Raw genomic sequence first — 14,443 nt, forward strand, 5'->3', positions numbered from 1 at the left:
ATGATATTATTGATTTTGAGTCTTAAGGACAAAAAAAACCTTTCTTTTTTCTTGTAGTACTTAACTCTATCATATCTTTCCTTTTGTCTCTTTAATTTAATAAAAAAACTAACGATTATAAAGAAAATTTTGTTATAGGATGATTACACATTTGGGCCAAATTGCATGTTTTTTTTGGTACGGTCAAATTGCATGTTTGATTTCCGTTATTTTAATTTTTTTTTTTATAATAATACTCTTGCAATTTATTACTTTTTAAATGTCAGGGTAATTGCTATTTGTAAAAAAGCACATGAAGGGGCATTTACATCATTTTAGGTGGGTTAAATTAATTTAGTTGATATATTGCCATTCAATATGAACAAAGAAGAAGATAAATTCAAGTTGCTAGCAATTGTCTTGACATAAACAACTTTAAGAAATTGTAAGTTATCATTAAAAAAAACTGTAATAGAAAGACAAGATTATAAACCAACCTATATTGCAGGGACCAAACATGCAATTTGGCCTTAAATTGGAGCTCATTTTTTTTTTATACTAGGCCGGACTAAAATATACAAAAATCAATCTTGCTTATATGAGAGACTTAACATAAGGAACAAGTAAAATACAACAAATTTAATATTTAATTTAACACGATTCTAAAATTAATAATGTATTAAAATTTGGAGTAACTCAACACCTGAATGGGTTGTCACTCATATTAATCCCTTCATATGAGTCGAATTGATACAAAAATGTATTAAATTGCATTGGACCATATTTTATTTCAAGAAGTTTAGAGCTCTTTTACACCACTTATCTGTCATAGTCTGACACATTTTTTTAAGATTTGTTTAGTAGAGTACAATTATTTTTTTGTGGTGAGATGACATGACAAAAAAAATTATATAAATTGATTATATCATGTAATAGTGTATCGGTTATACAAAATAATTTCTCTTAAAAAAGATAAACCTTGGTCTAGTTATGCCAAGTCCTCATAGGGTCATACCAATATGACATACCAATCAAGCCCTTACAATTCTCACTTTTTATTGAATATGGTGAAGGTTATAATGGGAATGCGGTGAAAGTTCAGTGAGATTAGAGAAAGTGGGATATGCGAATGAGAGATAAGGTAACGTAATTTTTTTTTTTTTTCCATGGAATGAAGCATTTCATTAATAAGGCCACAAAGCCACAAAGGCAGCAAGAAAAACTGAAAAACCAAACAGCAAAACAGCTAAAAATAAAACCAGTACCACAACAACTAAAAAACGCAACCAGTACCAAACTAACCAAATTGTAGCTACAGCAGAAAACCAAGAAAAAAAGACTAAACACCAGCACCCAGCTCCAGCCTTAGTCCAAACGGACCCTAAATATTTCACCATACTCAAACTTTTGACATTTTTCCTCAGCATACTATTATAACAGTATAGATTTTTAAATAATAGGGTTATTTATAACAGTGCCCCAAAATATCATCCTTGCCTCACTTTTTCCTTCAAACTTTATTTTGTCTCACTTTGCCACCTAAACTTTAATTTATGTGTCATTATGCCCCAATCCATCAGCTCATTTAACTTTTCCATCTCCATCTCTCATGTTGATGTGGCATATAAATAGCATATTTTAGAGGAGTACTTTTGTTATCAAATGTCGAAAAACATAATTTTAGAGGGGTATTTTTGTCTCCCAATATTGAATTTTATGTTTGTAAGATATTTTCAAGCAAAAATACCCCTCCAAAATGTTTCATTTATAAACCACGCCAGCATGAAAGACAGAAAAGTTAACTAGACTGACCGGCTGGGGTAAAGCAACATGCAAATTAAAGTGTAAAGGGCAAAGCAAGACAAAATAAAGTTTATGGGGCAAAATGAGATGATTAACAATTTGCTATACATAACTGTAAATAATAAATGCATGAAAAGTGAAACCCTGGATCGTTCCTTGTAGAATAGGTATAACGAAGGAGAATTAATGAGGATAAACTAAGCACAATCACTAAAATTGGAATTGGACTACAACACACTTTTTTTTGCAATTTTTAGTTGACTACAATTCCTTTATTTAGTCTACACATAACTGATTATACACCACACCTACTGCCTAATGGAGGGACTTGCATCCTCCTTCCCTCTTATCTTTATGGGGAAGGAGATGCCAGTTGGTCAAAGGTTATCAGGAAAAGCCACACCTTTTTAACCTCTGTAAATTGGTTTGAAGCATATATAGTCCTATATCATAATAGCCTTGCTGCACTTGTGAGATGGTTATTTTATGGGATTGGTCAAAAATTAAATTAAACTCTCATTGTTTATTTAGCAAATTTTGTAGTTAAGAGGATTTGAATTAGTTTACATGTTTAAAAAGAAATTCAGGGGATGAAAAGTAGTGATACGACCATCCCAATCACGATGGCAACCCCGGGTCAAACAGATGAAGCAAAAATCTACTAAAAGGTCAGAGACACAGTGTAGAGTTTCTTATACAGATATATATTCTTTTCTTATTTTTGGAAAAGAGGGGTGGTAGGCCATAGAGAACTTACTAGTAAAACTGGTACAAATCTACTCAAAACAAGTTGCGATGTTGATATTAATCTTCAAGCTCGATGATCTTCACCACAGATGTATCACCAACTTTTTGGCAAACCACAACACGGTCATGTGACTTTATGACACCTGATGCCTTGCCATGATCCAAAGCGACCTTCAGAATTGATTCACTTGTTGCACCGGTAGACTCAGCCTGCAGGGGGGAGAAATAGAAAAGAAAAAGAAAAAGATGTCTCAGTCTGATCCAAGCTCAGGAAATGAGAAATCAGTGCCTCATTGGCTTTACACAAATGAGAATTAACTGTGGCTGTGATTTGTGAAGCACGCAAAGCATATGCATCACTGAAATGAATGGAAGTTAGTCCATAACAATAACCTACTCATGGAGAAATTCTCTCATAAGCATGGAAAAGCAAGTACAATTAAGTATAACAGAAACATTGATATTTGAACTGTTGATAATAGAGATTAGCCATCCATCACTTCTATGGTTATCTTCCCATCTACATTTATCACTTTCATGATTTGGATGTATTTTCGTTTATGTTTATCTAGGTGTTTATCTAAACAACTTTAGTATTTATCTTAGGGTTAATTCTTATGCTTATCACATATTTTGACCTCTATAACTTGGGCCATTGAATTTATATGGTTTAGACTTGATTATTAATGAAAAAAAAAAACTTTGTTGCTTCTTAATCTCCTAGTTTAATCTCTCTCTCTTAAAGCCTATTGGTACTACATCAGTTGGATTCACAAACACCCATTGTATTCATTTTAAAATCTTGCAATCCAACTGTTCAAATATCAATGCTTATGTTATGCTTATTTTTCCCATGCTTACAAGAGACTTTCTACTACTCATGTTTTGTCCCTAAAAGTAATCTTCCCTGATATTTTCCTATCATTTCCAGGGAGAAAAAAGGGCATGTTATCTTTATCATCTTGAAACCTAGTAATCTAGAATTTTGATAATATTGCAATATAAGTCTTCTGTGCTGAAAAGACAATGATAGTCCATTCCCAGTCTTCGATTCTTCACTAATCAAGAAAATTTGAACAACTACTAACTACATTTTCGAAGATACATATCAGATGTCAGTGCAGAAAGAGTTCATTTCAACTATAATAGATCATAAGAAGTTCTAGGCCAACGAGAAACCCAAATCAATCAATTTTAATAATAGAAAAGATCAGGCAAACCATCTGATAATCATTCATCATTCCTTTCTCCTATGTGTAACCAACATTTATATCTGGCTTTCCAAATTGCAAGTATATAGAGAGAAAAGAAAATACAAAATTTGATTTCACTACTTTGATGGAAAGCATCTCAACTCCTAGTTATCATGTTCACATATTCCACACTGTTTCAACAAAGGGACAAATATTCTCCCCCTTATTTAGGAGTTTGTCCTGATTCCTAAAGAAGTAGGGATCCCAATTTAAAAGAGTAAGTATGCATGTGTAGTATCCTTATTTGTAATAAATAAAATAAGTGCAATGAAAATGGAGTAATGTGCATGAGTTTCTCCTTGTGTGGTGCCACATGTGTCATATAATGGTCCTCAACTGAAAGGAAAGGAGGGGAAGAAAATTACAACCAAAAGAGACTGTCTGTCTAGCAGTAATATAAGACGACAATGCATTCACACAAATACTTACTTTCCCAATGCAAACTAAAATATTTACTTTCTTTCCTATTACCAATATAACAACCCTTTATTCATTGTAACTCGAAGTGTCAAAATAATATAAAACTTGTGGGGAAGGTATGTGGAAGAAATATAGAAATAATAAAACGCAGGGTTAAATCAATTAAGATTTAACATAACAGGTTTGTACCATCAGAACTCCAATTGCAGAAGGTGGAAGAACTATGGAACTCCAATTGCAAAACTTCTATTATTTTTCCATGTTACGAAAAAGAAAAGGACTAACAAGATGATATATATCATCAGAGACAATATTTGTCTCTCCAAATATATAGGACTAAAAAAAGTCTCACAGATAAAACAAAATAATTCTTACTGGATGTCGAGGATCTGCTAGCGTGGGAAAAAGGCCTCTGACAATAAGTGATTGCCTTGCCTGCCAGAGATTCATGAGAAGAAAAAGTTAGATATTAATATATTATCAGCATCAAATTTAGTTGGAGAAAATAATGAATAAAGAAAGAAAGCATAGGTCAAACACTCTTCTAAATCAACCCTCCATCCAATTATCCAACAAGTACTCATTTCCTGTAATTTAGAGATCCAACAGTTTGGTTGAATATGATTTGAAAGCTTACAGACTCCATCCACAGAAAATTATTCAAAAAAATGAGTGGGCCAGAGGGAATAGAAAACATACAACAAAAGAAAGGACAAAGGAAAATGAAGACAAAAATGAAACTTTTTTCTGTCTGATGTACAAAGAATTCTATCATTAGGAACTGAAGTGTATGTCCAATATAAAAAAAGGTACTGAAATGCATGCAATGATAATCAGAAGGCCTTCTAGAATTAAAGACAACGGACTGACAGAACTAATCCGCGATTACGTCCCAACAGTATAAAACCATTAGTAGCCACATTCTAGCATCTAGCAGAAACGGGAAAAATAAACTTGCTAGCACATATACCATAAATAAATCAGGTCAGTAACAAACCTCAAAAGCACCAGAAAAAGTCCATCGGAGTTGGTTGGTCTTAACCCGAGGGATAACAACAGAAAGCACAGGCATTGTTGGTCTGTACTTCGAGATCAACCTACAATAATGACCAAGTATCAAAACTGTTCTATATACAAGAGGGGGGAGCATGACAATTGCAATAGATTTGTATATAGTTTAATAAACCATCTACGGAAGACTTTTTTTTTTTTTTTTTTTATAAGAAAAATTGAAGTATGACCATCTAACTCAACTTAAATCAGGACCCACTCCTTAAACATTTGCATCTAAATATGCATACAAGACAGAAGAAGCGATAAGAGATAATCACCTTGCAGCTCTTCCAGATGAAGTGAAGCAAATAATTACAGAGGCCTTCACCTTGATGGCTGCACGTACCTAGAATAAGAGAAACTCCTTTACAATTTCACATTATTTTAGTAAAATAAAACTTTAGCCTTCATAACACGCTTCTGTTGGCAAACACCCCTTCAGGGTTAGGCCAATGGTACAATAAAAAAAATGAACTGGAAAACACAAGGTAAAAAACTACCGCAGAGGAAGTAATAGATTCCAAGTGGGTCATTGGTTCTCCAACATATTTGACTGCCCTCTTAAAATACAGATCTTGATTGAAAACTTTCTCAGCCTGCAGACAGCATTTTGATAAAAAGACTTCACTTTACAATATGATATAAAAATAACTAATGTAATAAACCGGAAATGAACTGAGAACTTTGCCTTTTCAATTGTCATTGTACTTTAATATCTAAAAATTCGTTTAATATCATCCTACGATGCATGCACCCTAATAAGAACAAAGAATGGTCGCACCCTCCTCCAAAAAAGAAACTGTCTAACCAAAGGACAAAATTACTACACATCAAATATGACTATCAGCCAAGACCAACATATCACTGTATTACGAAAGAAATAAGCATGTTCAAAAAATAAAAAATACAAGCTGGACTAACAAAGGATATAAAGATAGTTCTATAGCCAACTGCAAATTGTTGAAGCCCAAAAGAGAGGAGTGAACAGAATAACCATTACCATTACTAAATATAATTATCACTGTATTACGAAAGAAATAAGCATGTTCAAAAAATAAAAAATACAAGCTGGACTAACAAAGGATATAAAGATAGTTCTATAGTCAACTGCAAATTGTTGAAGCCCAAAAGAGAGGAGTGAACAGAATAACCATTACCATTTTCCAATTTACCATTACTAAATATAATTAATTCTAGAATTCCAGCAAACAACTAAATAACCCTAAACCTCATAAGGGGAGTAGCATCAATGAAAGAAATCACCAAATTCTAGATGAGCAAAGATAAAACCACAAACGATCAAAAGCATTGCTCGATGTGCAAATAGGAGGTTATTAAAAGGTACATCTAACATATTGCAAACTTAACTGCAGAAAGCTATTACAAAAATACAGAAATAAAGTTACCTCAGCACAAATCTTTCCAACAATGGAGATGGTCTCAATTGGGTACAAACCCCGCAGGGTCTCTGCACCTAGAAGAATTGCATCACTTCCTGCACAAGTAGAATTGGAAAAAAAAATCAATAAATAAGATCGCAATTTGCACATGTCATACTTCTATCCAATGCTAGAATTAACTTGTTAAAGAAAGCTCAAGCAACAACATTACAATACCAATGATGGTTACTAACACCAGCAGAGCAACAATCAATCTTATGACAAAAAAAAAAAAAAAAAAAAGGTTCCATCCAGATCAGCAAGAAGACACTGACATCCACCAAAATTAACAAAAAGCAATTTCATGCCAGAAGACAGAAACTCACCATCCAATACTGCATTGGCAACATCAGTTGCTTCAGCACGAGTTGGTCTTAGGTTGTCTGTCATGCTGTCCACAACTCGAGTCACCACTGCTGCCTTTCCAGCCATGTTGCACTTGTAAACAGCAGCCTTTTGAAATAAAAACACCTGGAAGATCCATGGAGAGTGTTACTAGCATGCAAACACACACACACACACACCTAAAAGAACATGTGGTCTCTAATCCCCATACTTAAGTACCCACAATTTTCAGGTCTCCACAGGAAATCTATATTTGATAAGGAACTATTTCTTCTTCCTCCAGAATAGTAGTCCACATCAAATTGCAATATAACTCATGCAAGTATATCATCATATATTCACACAATAACAAATGGTTGTAAACTTGTAATATGCACAGCATGCTGATGGTGCCGCATACAAGTGTGACATGGTTCTCACTTAAGTCATATAAATATGGTTTCATGTCAAACTGTTTGAACTTTTACATTGATTTTCTCATTTTTTGCATAGCTATGTGCAGTTTATGCAAAGACATATATAAAACAGCATGACCATTAAAGTCTTCATCTAATAATAATAAATACTATAAGATAACTTATTTTTGAGATTTGAAAGCTTACCTTCTCTGGTGGGAGATCTATCCCCAAATTTCCACGTGAGATGATAATACCATCAGCTTCTTGTAAGATTTCATCAAAATGATGTAATCCCTACAAAAACAAAGGAGGGGAGCATATAAACTAATTCAAATCCAAGAAGAACTATGAAATTTGGAAATCTGGTCATTACAGAAGATTCCATTCTGACAGCCATTCCCTACCACCATTACTGGCTAGATACTGAGGCGTCTCCTTAAATGTGGAACCCATGTGTCTAGGTGGTAACCGTGATAGTAAGCAGATGGTATTGTACTTTTTGTTTTGTTTTTCATTTAAAAGTAACTCACCTCTACATTTTCAATTTTTGCAAAAATCTGAGTTTGGTTCAGGTCACCTAACTTTGATAGAAATTCACGAGCCTGCAAAATAGCAAGAACAGCCCATTTTTAAAAAATAATAATAATGCAGGAGTACTTCCTTTTTCCTTGAATTATGAAAAGTAAACAAGAAACAGAATAATATTACCCAGTGCATTGCCCTAAATATGAGCTAACCACATCATAAAGTAAGGATGAAGAGGGAGAAAAGGAAGCCCTTTAGAAAACCATAACAAATAGGAAGCCCTGTCAGGAACAGTCCTTACATGGCGAACATCTTCAGCATGACGGGTAGATGACAATGAGAGGAAGTCAATGTTGTTACGAACACCCCATGTGCTTATGACCTGATAAATTATTAAAATGTCAAAAAAAAAAAAAAAGCACTAAATAAGCATATAGTTTGCTCCAAATTGTTTTGAAGAGTCAAAATTTACCTCATCGATCTAGAAGAAAAATAAATTACCATCTATAGAGAACAAACTTTAATATGTCTTTACAAGCCAAATAAACTAGGATCCACTGTCATTACCAATAAAATTAGGAGGTACAGTGGTACACATGCCCCCATTCGGAATTGACAAGTGATGACACTCAAGGAATGAAATCCACAAGTTATTATTATTTTTTTGCATATGAAGAAACACAAGCTTTTTACTTAAAAATGAAGAAAGAAAAAAATAAAATGGACGAGAAGTCCATCAAATCCAAGGTACACCCTGAAAACAATACACAAAACTACACTCAAGTCAAAATTTCCCCATCAAGATGAATTATACTAAGAGGTTGACAAAAAACATCCAAATAGAAGCTAAAAATCTAATCCTATCCCAAAGAAGATGCACTTCTTCCTTGTCATAAAAAAATGCTTTTTTCTTTCCAACCAAACTATCCAAGAAAGGGCCAGATCACACACCACCAAAGAGTGATCGCCTTTTTGTTAGCCTCTAAATTCAAGACCCTTTACACCAACAAGGAATAACAATTCCAAGGACAAACCCACACCACTCCAAACACATCAAAAAAGCGGGTCCAAATATGCCTTGTGAAATTGCAATGCAAGAAAACAATATGATAGCATGAAAAGTTGAATCCACAAGTTAATGAATCCAGGTATTATCATTAAAAGGGTATTCATGGGTAGCACTTCAAATAACTAGCACAAAATTCATTTTTCAGATTTCGCAGGTGGACAGAATTATGTTAGCACAAAAATGTTAAAATCTAATACTGTGCAGACATAGCATTTGATACAAACAGATAAACTGACCTCCTTATCTTTCTCGGTAAGTGTGGGCAGATCAATACGAATCTGAGAGACATGCAAAGTATACAACGACCCTGCCAAGGTAGCAGAGTTCTTTATGAGACAAACCACATCTTCACCATTCACCTCAGTGACCTGGAAAGTGAAAGCAAACCTTCACAATCACATGCAGATGATCAATTTTCTCCTGAGAAAAATATTTCATAAAGAGAAAACAAAAGAAAGAAGAGGCTACCCCTCAAGAGACATCTGCAAACAGAACAGCTGGAGAGAAAATGGATGGAATGGAAACAATAGTCATAAGATTAGGCCCACAGGACTATACTGAGGCCAACAAATTTAGAGTTCCTAGATTTCTAATTACAATAGAGTTTTTCACCAGCCCGGTCTATAACCCAGTCACTCATCAGATTAATAAGTACAGCTAGTGTGGCTAGAGAGAATCCGGTTCTGCTACCAAATCTTCTCCTACTTCCAATTCTATGTCCAAATTGTAATATCAATTTAATGTCGAATGTCTGCAAGTAATGAGTCAAATGACTGTAAACATATTTGGGTTCCGGCCTTGCTTGTATAAACAAGTTTGTTTTGAAACAGGCACACAAGTAATGAGTCAGATGGGCTGTTGCCTTGTTCTAACTTCTAACTAATAAGTGACAAGGACACCTACATCTGACTAGGCAAATAGTTGAATTTTGAATGCCTAGAGTTGAATTTTGAATGCCTAGATTTGAGTACTGAAGTTACATATTATATCGAATCAACAGAGACCAACCATATTACAACCAACTTTATAATGGAATTCAAATCTCTGATATCACCTTACCTCTAGCCACACGGAAGTAGTTTCACTTCCAGTAAAGAGGTATTCACCAATAAAAATGGTATCTCCCTTCTTCACTGCCTGCAAAGACAAAATTTGACTTAAGCAAATGCAACAATGCCAACATAATGTCAAACATGTTGTAAGATAAATATGAATAACTAACTAACACAGTTCTACATGTTTCCATGATAAAATTAGAAGTAAGCGCAAGAACAGGAAATAAATTCAAACTATATGAAGGCAGCATTCCTGACCCTACAAGATACATCGATTCCTTCAAACTCTCATGGCAGGATGGAATTGAATGACCTGAAAGTAAATTCTTACAACTCTCTCTCTCTCTCTCTCTCTCTCTCTCTCTCTCTCTCTCTCTCTCACAACAGAATCAATACACACGTACCGACATACGTACATAGTGAGTCTCTTATAAGGATGTCCTCATTTTCAGGAAAGTGAGGACCAATCCACATTATGGGCCCAGCCCACAATGTGGTCCAATGATCCGAATTGTCTATTTATTAGGTTCCCCTTCAATGATCGTCCTTACAAAAAATCAAAAAAATTGAAACCATTTAGTAATCTAATTGTCTTCAAATAAATACACAGTGTTCCGATAAATGTAAACGTGATTGTCATAATAATTAAATGGCAAAAAAGTTTCCAATATAGCTGATTTTTTGAAGGGATGATCATTGAATGGGAACCTAAAAAATTGATGGTTCAGATTAAGGAGCCACATTGCAGGTGGGGCCCAACAATGTAGTCATCATTCTTAAATGAGGACATCTTAATAAAAGACTCATTGTACGTATAAATTATGTATGTATGCATATATAAATATATAAATATATATCTATATATCCCATCTGGAATGCGGACAATCTGCATTGAGCATAATGTGCCGTTTGAACATCAAGCAGGGCTGATTGAACGACGTGTGTAAATTTTTTTCTTCCCCTTTAGGGCTAACCCCATTCTACACCTCAAAGTAATGAAACATACTCTAATCTAAAAACAACAATTTTAAAAATTAAAAACAATAGGACCATTTGAACAACGGATGATCTGCAATGCGGACTATCTGTATGTATGTATGTACACATACTAGTAACCCGGAAATATGCAGTGCATGTATAGGAGAAGGCGTTGGGTTGGGTGGTTGAACTGCAAACATTGTTAAACATGGTACAAGAAGTTTTTGTGTGAGAGAAATTCGGTGTTTCTTTATGGCTTTCACCAGAATCATCCTTATTAATTAAAGTTTTCTTTAAAATTTCTTAGTCCAAGGGGTATATATGTCATTTTCTCTTTTCCAATTAACAAAGAAGGTTCTCTCAATAATAGTATAGACATATATATCCCTATTACTCCACAAAATAGCAAACCTCCATTGAACAAATAAAAAATGCTTCATAAACCTAATGCTCAATGATGTGATGATAAGCCAGCTTCTTTCTAGGGTATGCTGGGTTTAGTAAGTGCAAAAACAGTTACTTCATCTATAAGAGAAATAGATTAGCACAACAAGCTACAGAGAAATATATTCCAATATAGAAAGATAATATCAAGCAGGCCCAGACTGTCTTTTTGTAGAGATAAGCCAGACAGTATTCAGAGTGACATCTTTCAATTATACATACCTTTGACAGCCCATTAAAATTTATGGGTAATAGATTTGAAGTGGCCTCTTCGTCTTGATCCGGTGTTAGGACAACCAGGGTATCTACCTGAAGAGAAATGGAGCGCTCAGTTTTATTCACTACCTGCAGCTCTGGACCACCTGTGTCTAACATAACCTGAAAAAAAGAGGTCAAAAAAATAACTTGTAAGTGTATATCTCCAAAGGTTTACAAGGCATGAAACTCGGAATGTATGCAAACCCAAGTCAGCAATATTTTTCTTATGTTAGACTGCAAACAGTTAAGGTGCTTTAATGTAAGGAACAAATTGAAGTAACACAAGCAGCATATAAAATGCAAAGTAAATACAGTTAAGAACATGAATAAAAGGATCATTATAAAGTTAAATAATATAAAAATACAGAGCACAAAAGAAGAACAGGCTTACTGCACAGAGCTTCTTGGTATCCTTGATTGCAATCTTCAGATTTTCCAATGTCTCTTGGTGAAATTCAGCGTCGCCCCATGAAAAATCAAACCGTGCCACTAATATTTTTTTTTTTTTTTGGGAGGGGTGAAAGAAATTATACACTTAAATTAGTGAATTTAATGGCATATCAAATTCAAATCAATAAAATATAAATCAAATTTAAACAACTTTCTGGAAATTTGAAGGCCTTACAAAAAAATAAACAGCTAAATAAACATGCATACATTATTACCTTAGCAATTTGTCTGGATGTATGCAAATGTAAGGGTGCTAACACAAAAACATTTAAAGGAGGGGAAGGGGGGAGGTCATAGAGTATGTTTTCTTGTATCAGGACCCCAAGCTAAAAACCACTAAAAGGGACCTAAAACAAACCACCAAAAAAAGAGGTACATAAGCCTCAAACAATGTGTTGTATTATCTGTTAACTATAATAGGTGAAGGGGGATAGCAGTAATAAGAAATTGTAACTCCTAACTCTTAGACAAAGAATAATGAAAATCAAACATAGCAGGTGGGTATTACCAGACATTCCTGCCTTCAGGCAACCAGAGATTATCTCAACGGATCGTGAATTTGTCCCAAGTGTTCCAACAATCTTCGTCATTGCAGGAAAGAATGTCTGCAAAGTTTGTCCATTCAACATCAGAGTTAATCAGGCATTCAAATTGTTAGACATCAATACGACCAAAATTGCACTAAAGAACCTTTAGAAATTCAGAGAAAATATTTCGGAAACCATAAGGCTCTGTTTGGTTGCCAAGTATATAGTTGGACAGTTTCTCTAATAAGCAATACTTTAATCACCCTCCCAAACATACATAATGCCTACTGAGTGGCGGTTGATATTTAGGGACAAAAAATAACAAAATATCCACCAGAAACACTGTAATTCCCATTCACACATTTTCTCAGCGACCAAACACATCATAGAAAAAAAGAAAAAGAAACAAGGATATACAGATTCTGCACATTCATTGAAAATCCACTAATAAGAGAGTTAGTTTGTACTAGTAGCTCACAGAAACCCTTACTATAATTTATGCTACTTTAATTTAGTTTTTATTTTCCACAAAAAAAAAAAAACAAAAAAAACAAAAAAAAAAGAAGCTAAATAAGAAAGCTCAGTTAAGCCAAAAATTAAGCATTGTTTTCCATCCAACTCCTTCATTTTCTGAGGAACCAAACACTGAAACTTTGTTTCTCGTTGAATTCAGTAACAATAATGACTTCAAAAGCCGGGGATACAGGTTAGAGTGATGAATGACTTACAGACTTAGAAGACTCGAGAATCGAGGACATCCTGATAGGCTCTTCCAGAAGCAAGTGATTCGAATGCATTTTCGCTGACGAAGAAGAAGAAGAACAACAACAACAACAACAACTACTACAAGAGGAAGAGGCTGTGATCAAAGAGAGTGAGTTTGATGAGCTTCGCTTGTACTTTGTACGCTGACTGAGATTTGTACTGAGTTTATTAGCAGTAATTAATTAATTACGGTATTAAATTTTTTGGTGGTTATTAATTACGGTGGTAATTATGTGTGAAATAAAATATGAATTAGGTGAGTGTGTGTGTGATGTCCACTCTGAGCGTGTAATCAGAGTCCACGCGGCGGTTCGACGCGAGGGACTGGAGGAATTGTGCATTAGGCTTGTCGGCAAAATGAATGATAATATATATATTTTTTTTTGTCGGCAAAATGAATGATAATATTAATTTGTACAAAAATATATATAAAACAACAAGTGAAAAACACTTTCTTTTACCAAACAAATGAGTAAAAAGCATTTTTAACCGTATATTTTAGTCATTATATATATCTATATCACTTTTACATAAAAATTTATCAAATACTATTGTTTAACTTCATAGTTGATTATATTTCACAGCATTTTTGAAGAGTGCTGCTATTTACACACCTTTTTTTTTTCTTTTTGCACACCCTTTTGTAAAAAAAAAAAAAAATCAAAAATCAAAGAAAAAGACACACTCACCCCTCACCCAACACACCCCTTACTCTCAGACCAAAAAAAAAAAAAAAAAAACACACCACTCAAAAAAAAAAACACACCCAACCTCCTCCCTCCCCTCCACCAAGCCCCAGCCCCAACCCAGCCCACCTCCTTCCCCTCCACCCAGCCCGACCTCCTCCCTCCCCTCCACCAAGCCCCAGCCTCGTCGCACCCTCCCTCCAGCCCCGACCCAGCCCACCTCCTTCCCCTCCACCCAGCTCGACCTCC

The 14,443-nt window shown here is 34.5% G+C and overlaps 1 protein-coding gene across 1 annotated transcript; it reads right to left on the reverse strand.

Annotated features, from left to right (window-relative positions):
- Window positions 1-2,283: 2,283 nt before the first annotated feature.
- LOC147291230 (pyruvate kinase 1, cytosolic-like) lies at window positions 2,284-13,625 on the reverse strand. Its single transcript, XM_086234981.1, has 16 exons — window positions 13,472-13,625; window positions 12,725-12,821; window positions 12,158-12,255; window positions 11,731-11,886; window positions 10,091-10,168; window positions 9,268-9,399; window positions 8,264-8,344; window positions 7,968-8,039; window positions 7,642-7,731; window positions 7,021-7,165; window positions 6,662-6,750; window positions 5,756-5,851; window positions 5,534-5,601; window positions 5,200-5,299; window positions 4,578-4,637; window positions 2,284-2,739 (listed from the first exon to the last, which is right to left on the reverse strand). The coding sequence occupies exons 1-16, from the start codon at window positions 13,538-13,540 to the stop codon at window positions 2,587-2,589; spliced, it is 1,584 nt and encodes a 527-aa protein (XP_086091107.1). The 5' UTR covers window positions 13,541-13,625; the 3' UTR covers window positions 2,284-2,586.
- Between the last annotated feature and the right edge of the window lie 818 nt (window positions 13,626-14,443).

Source organism: Dryas octopetala, chromosome 3, assembly GCF_963921425.1.
Source record: "Dryas octopetala chromosome 3, drDryOcto1.1, whole genome shotgun sequence".
Taxonomy (NCBI): domain Eukaryota; kingdom Viridiplantae; phylum Streptophyta; class Magnoliopsida; order Rosales; family Rosaceae; genus Dryas; species Dryas octopetala.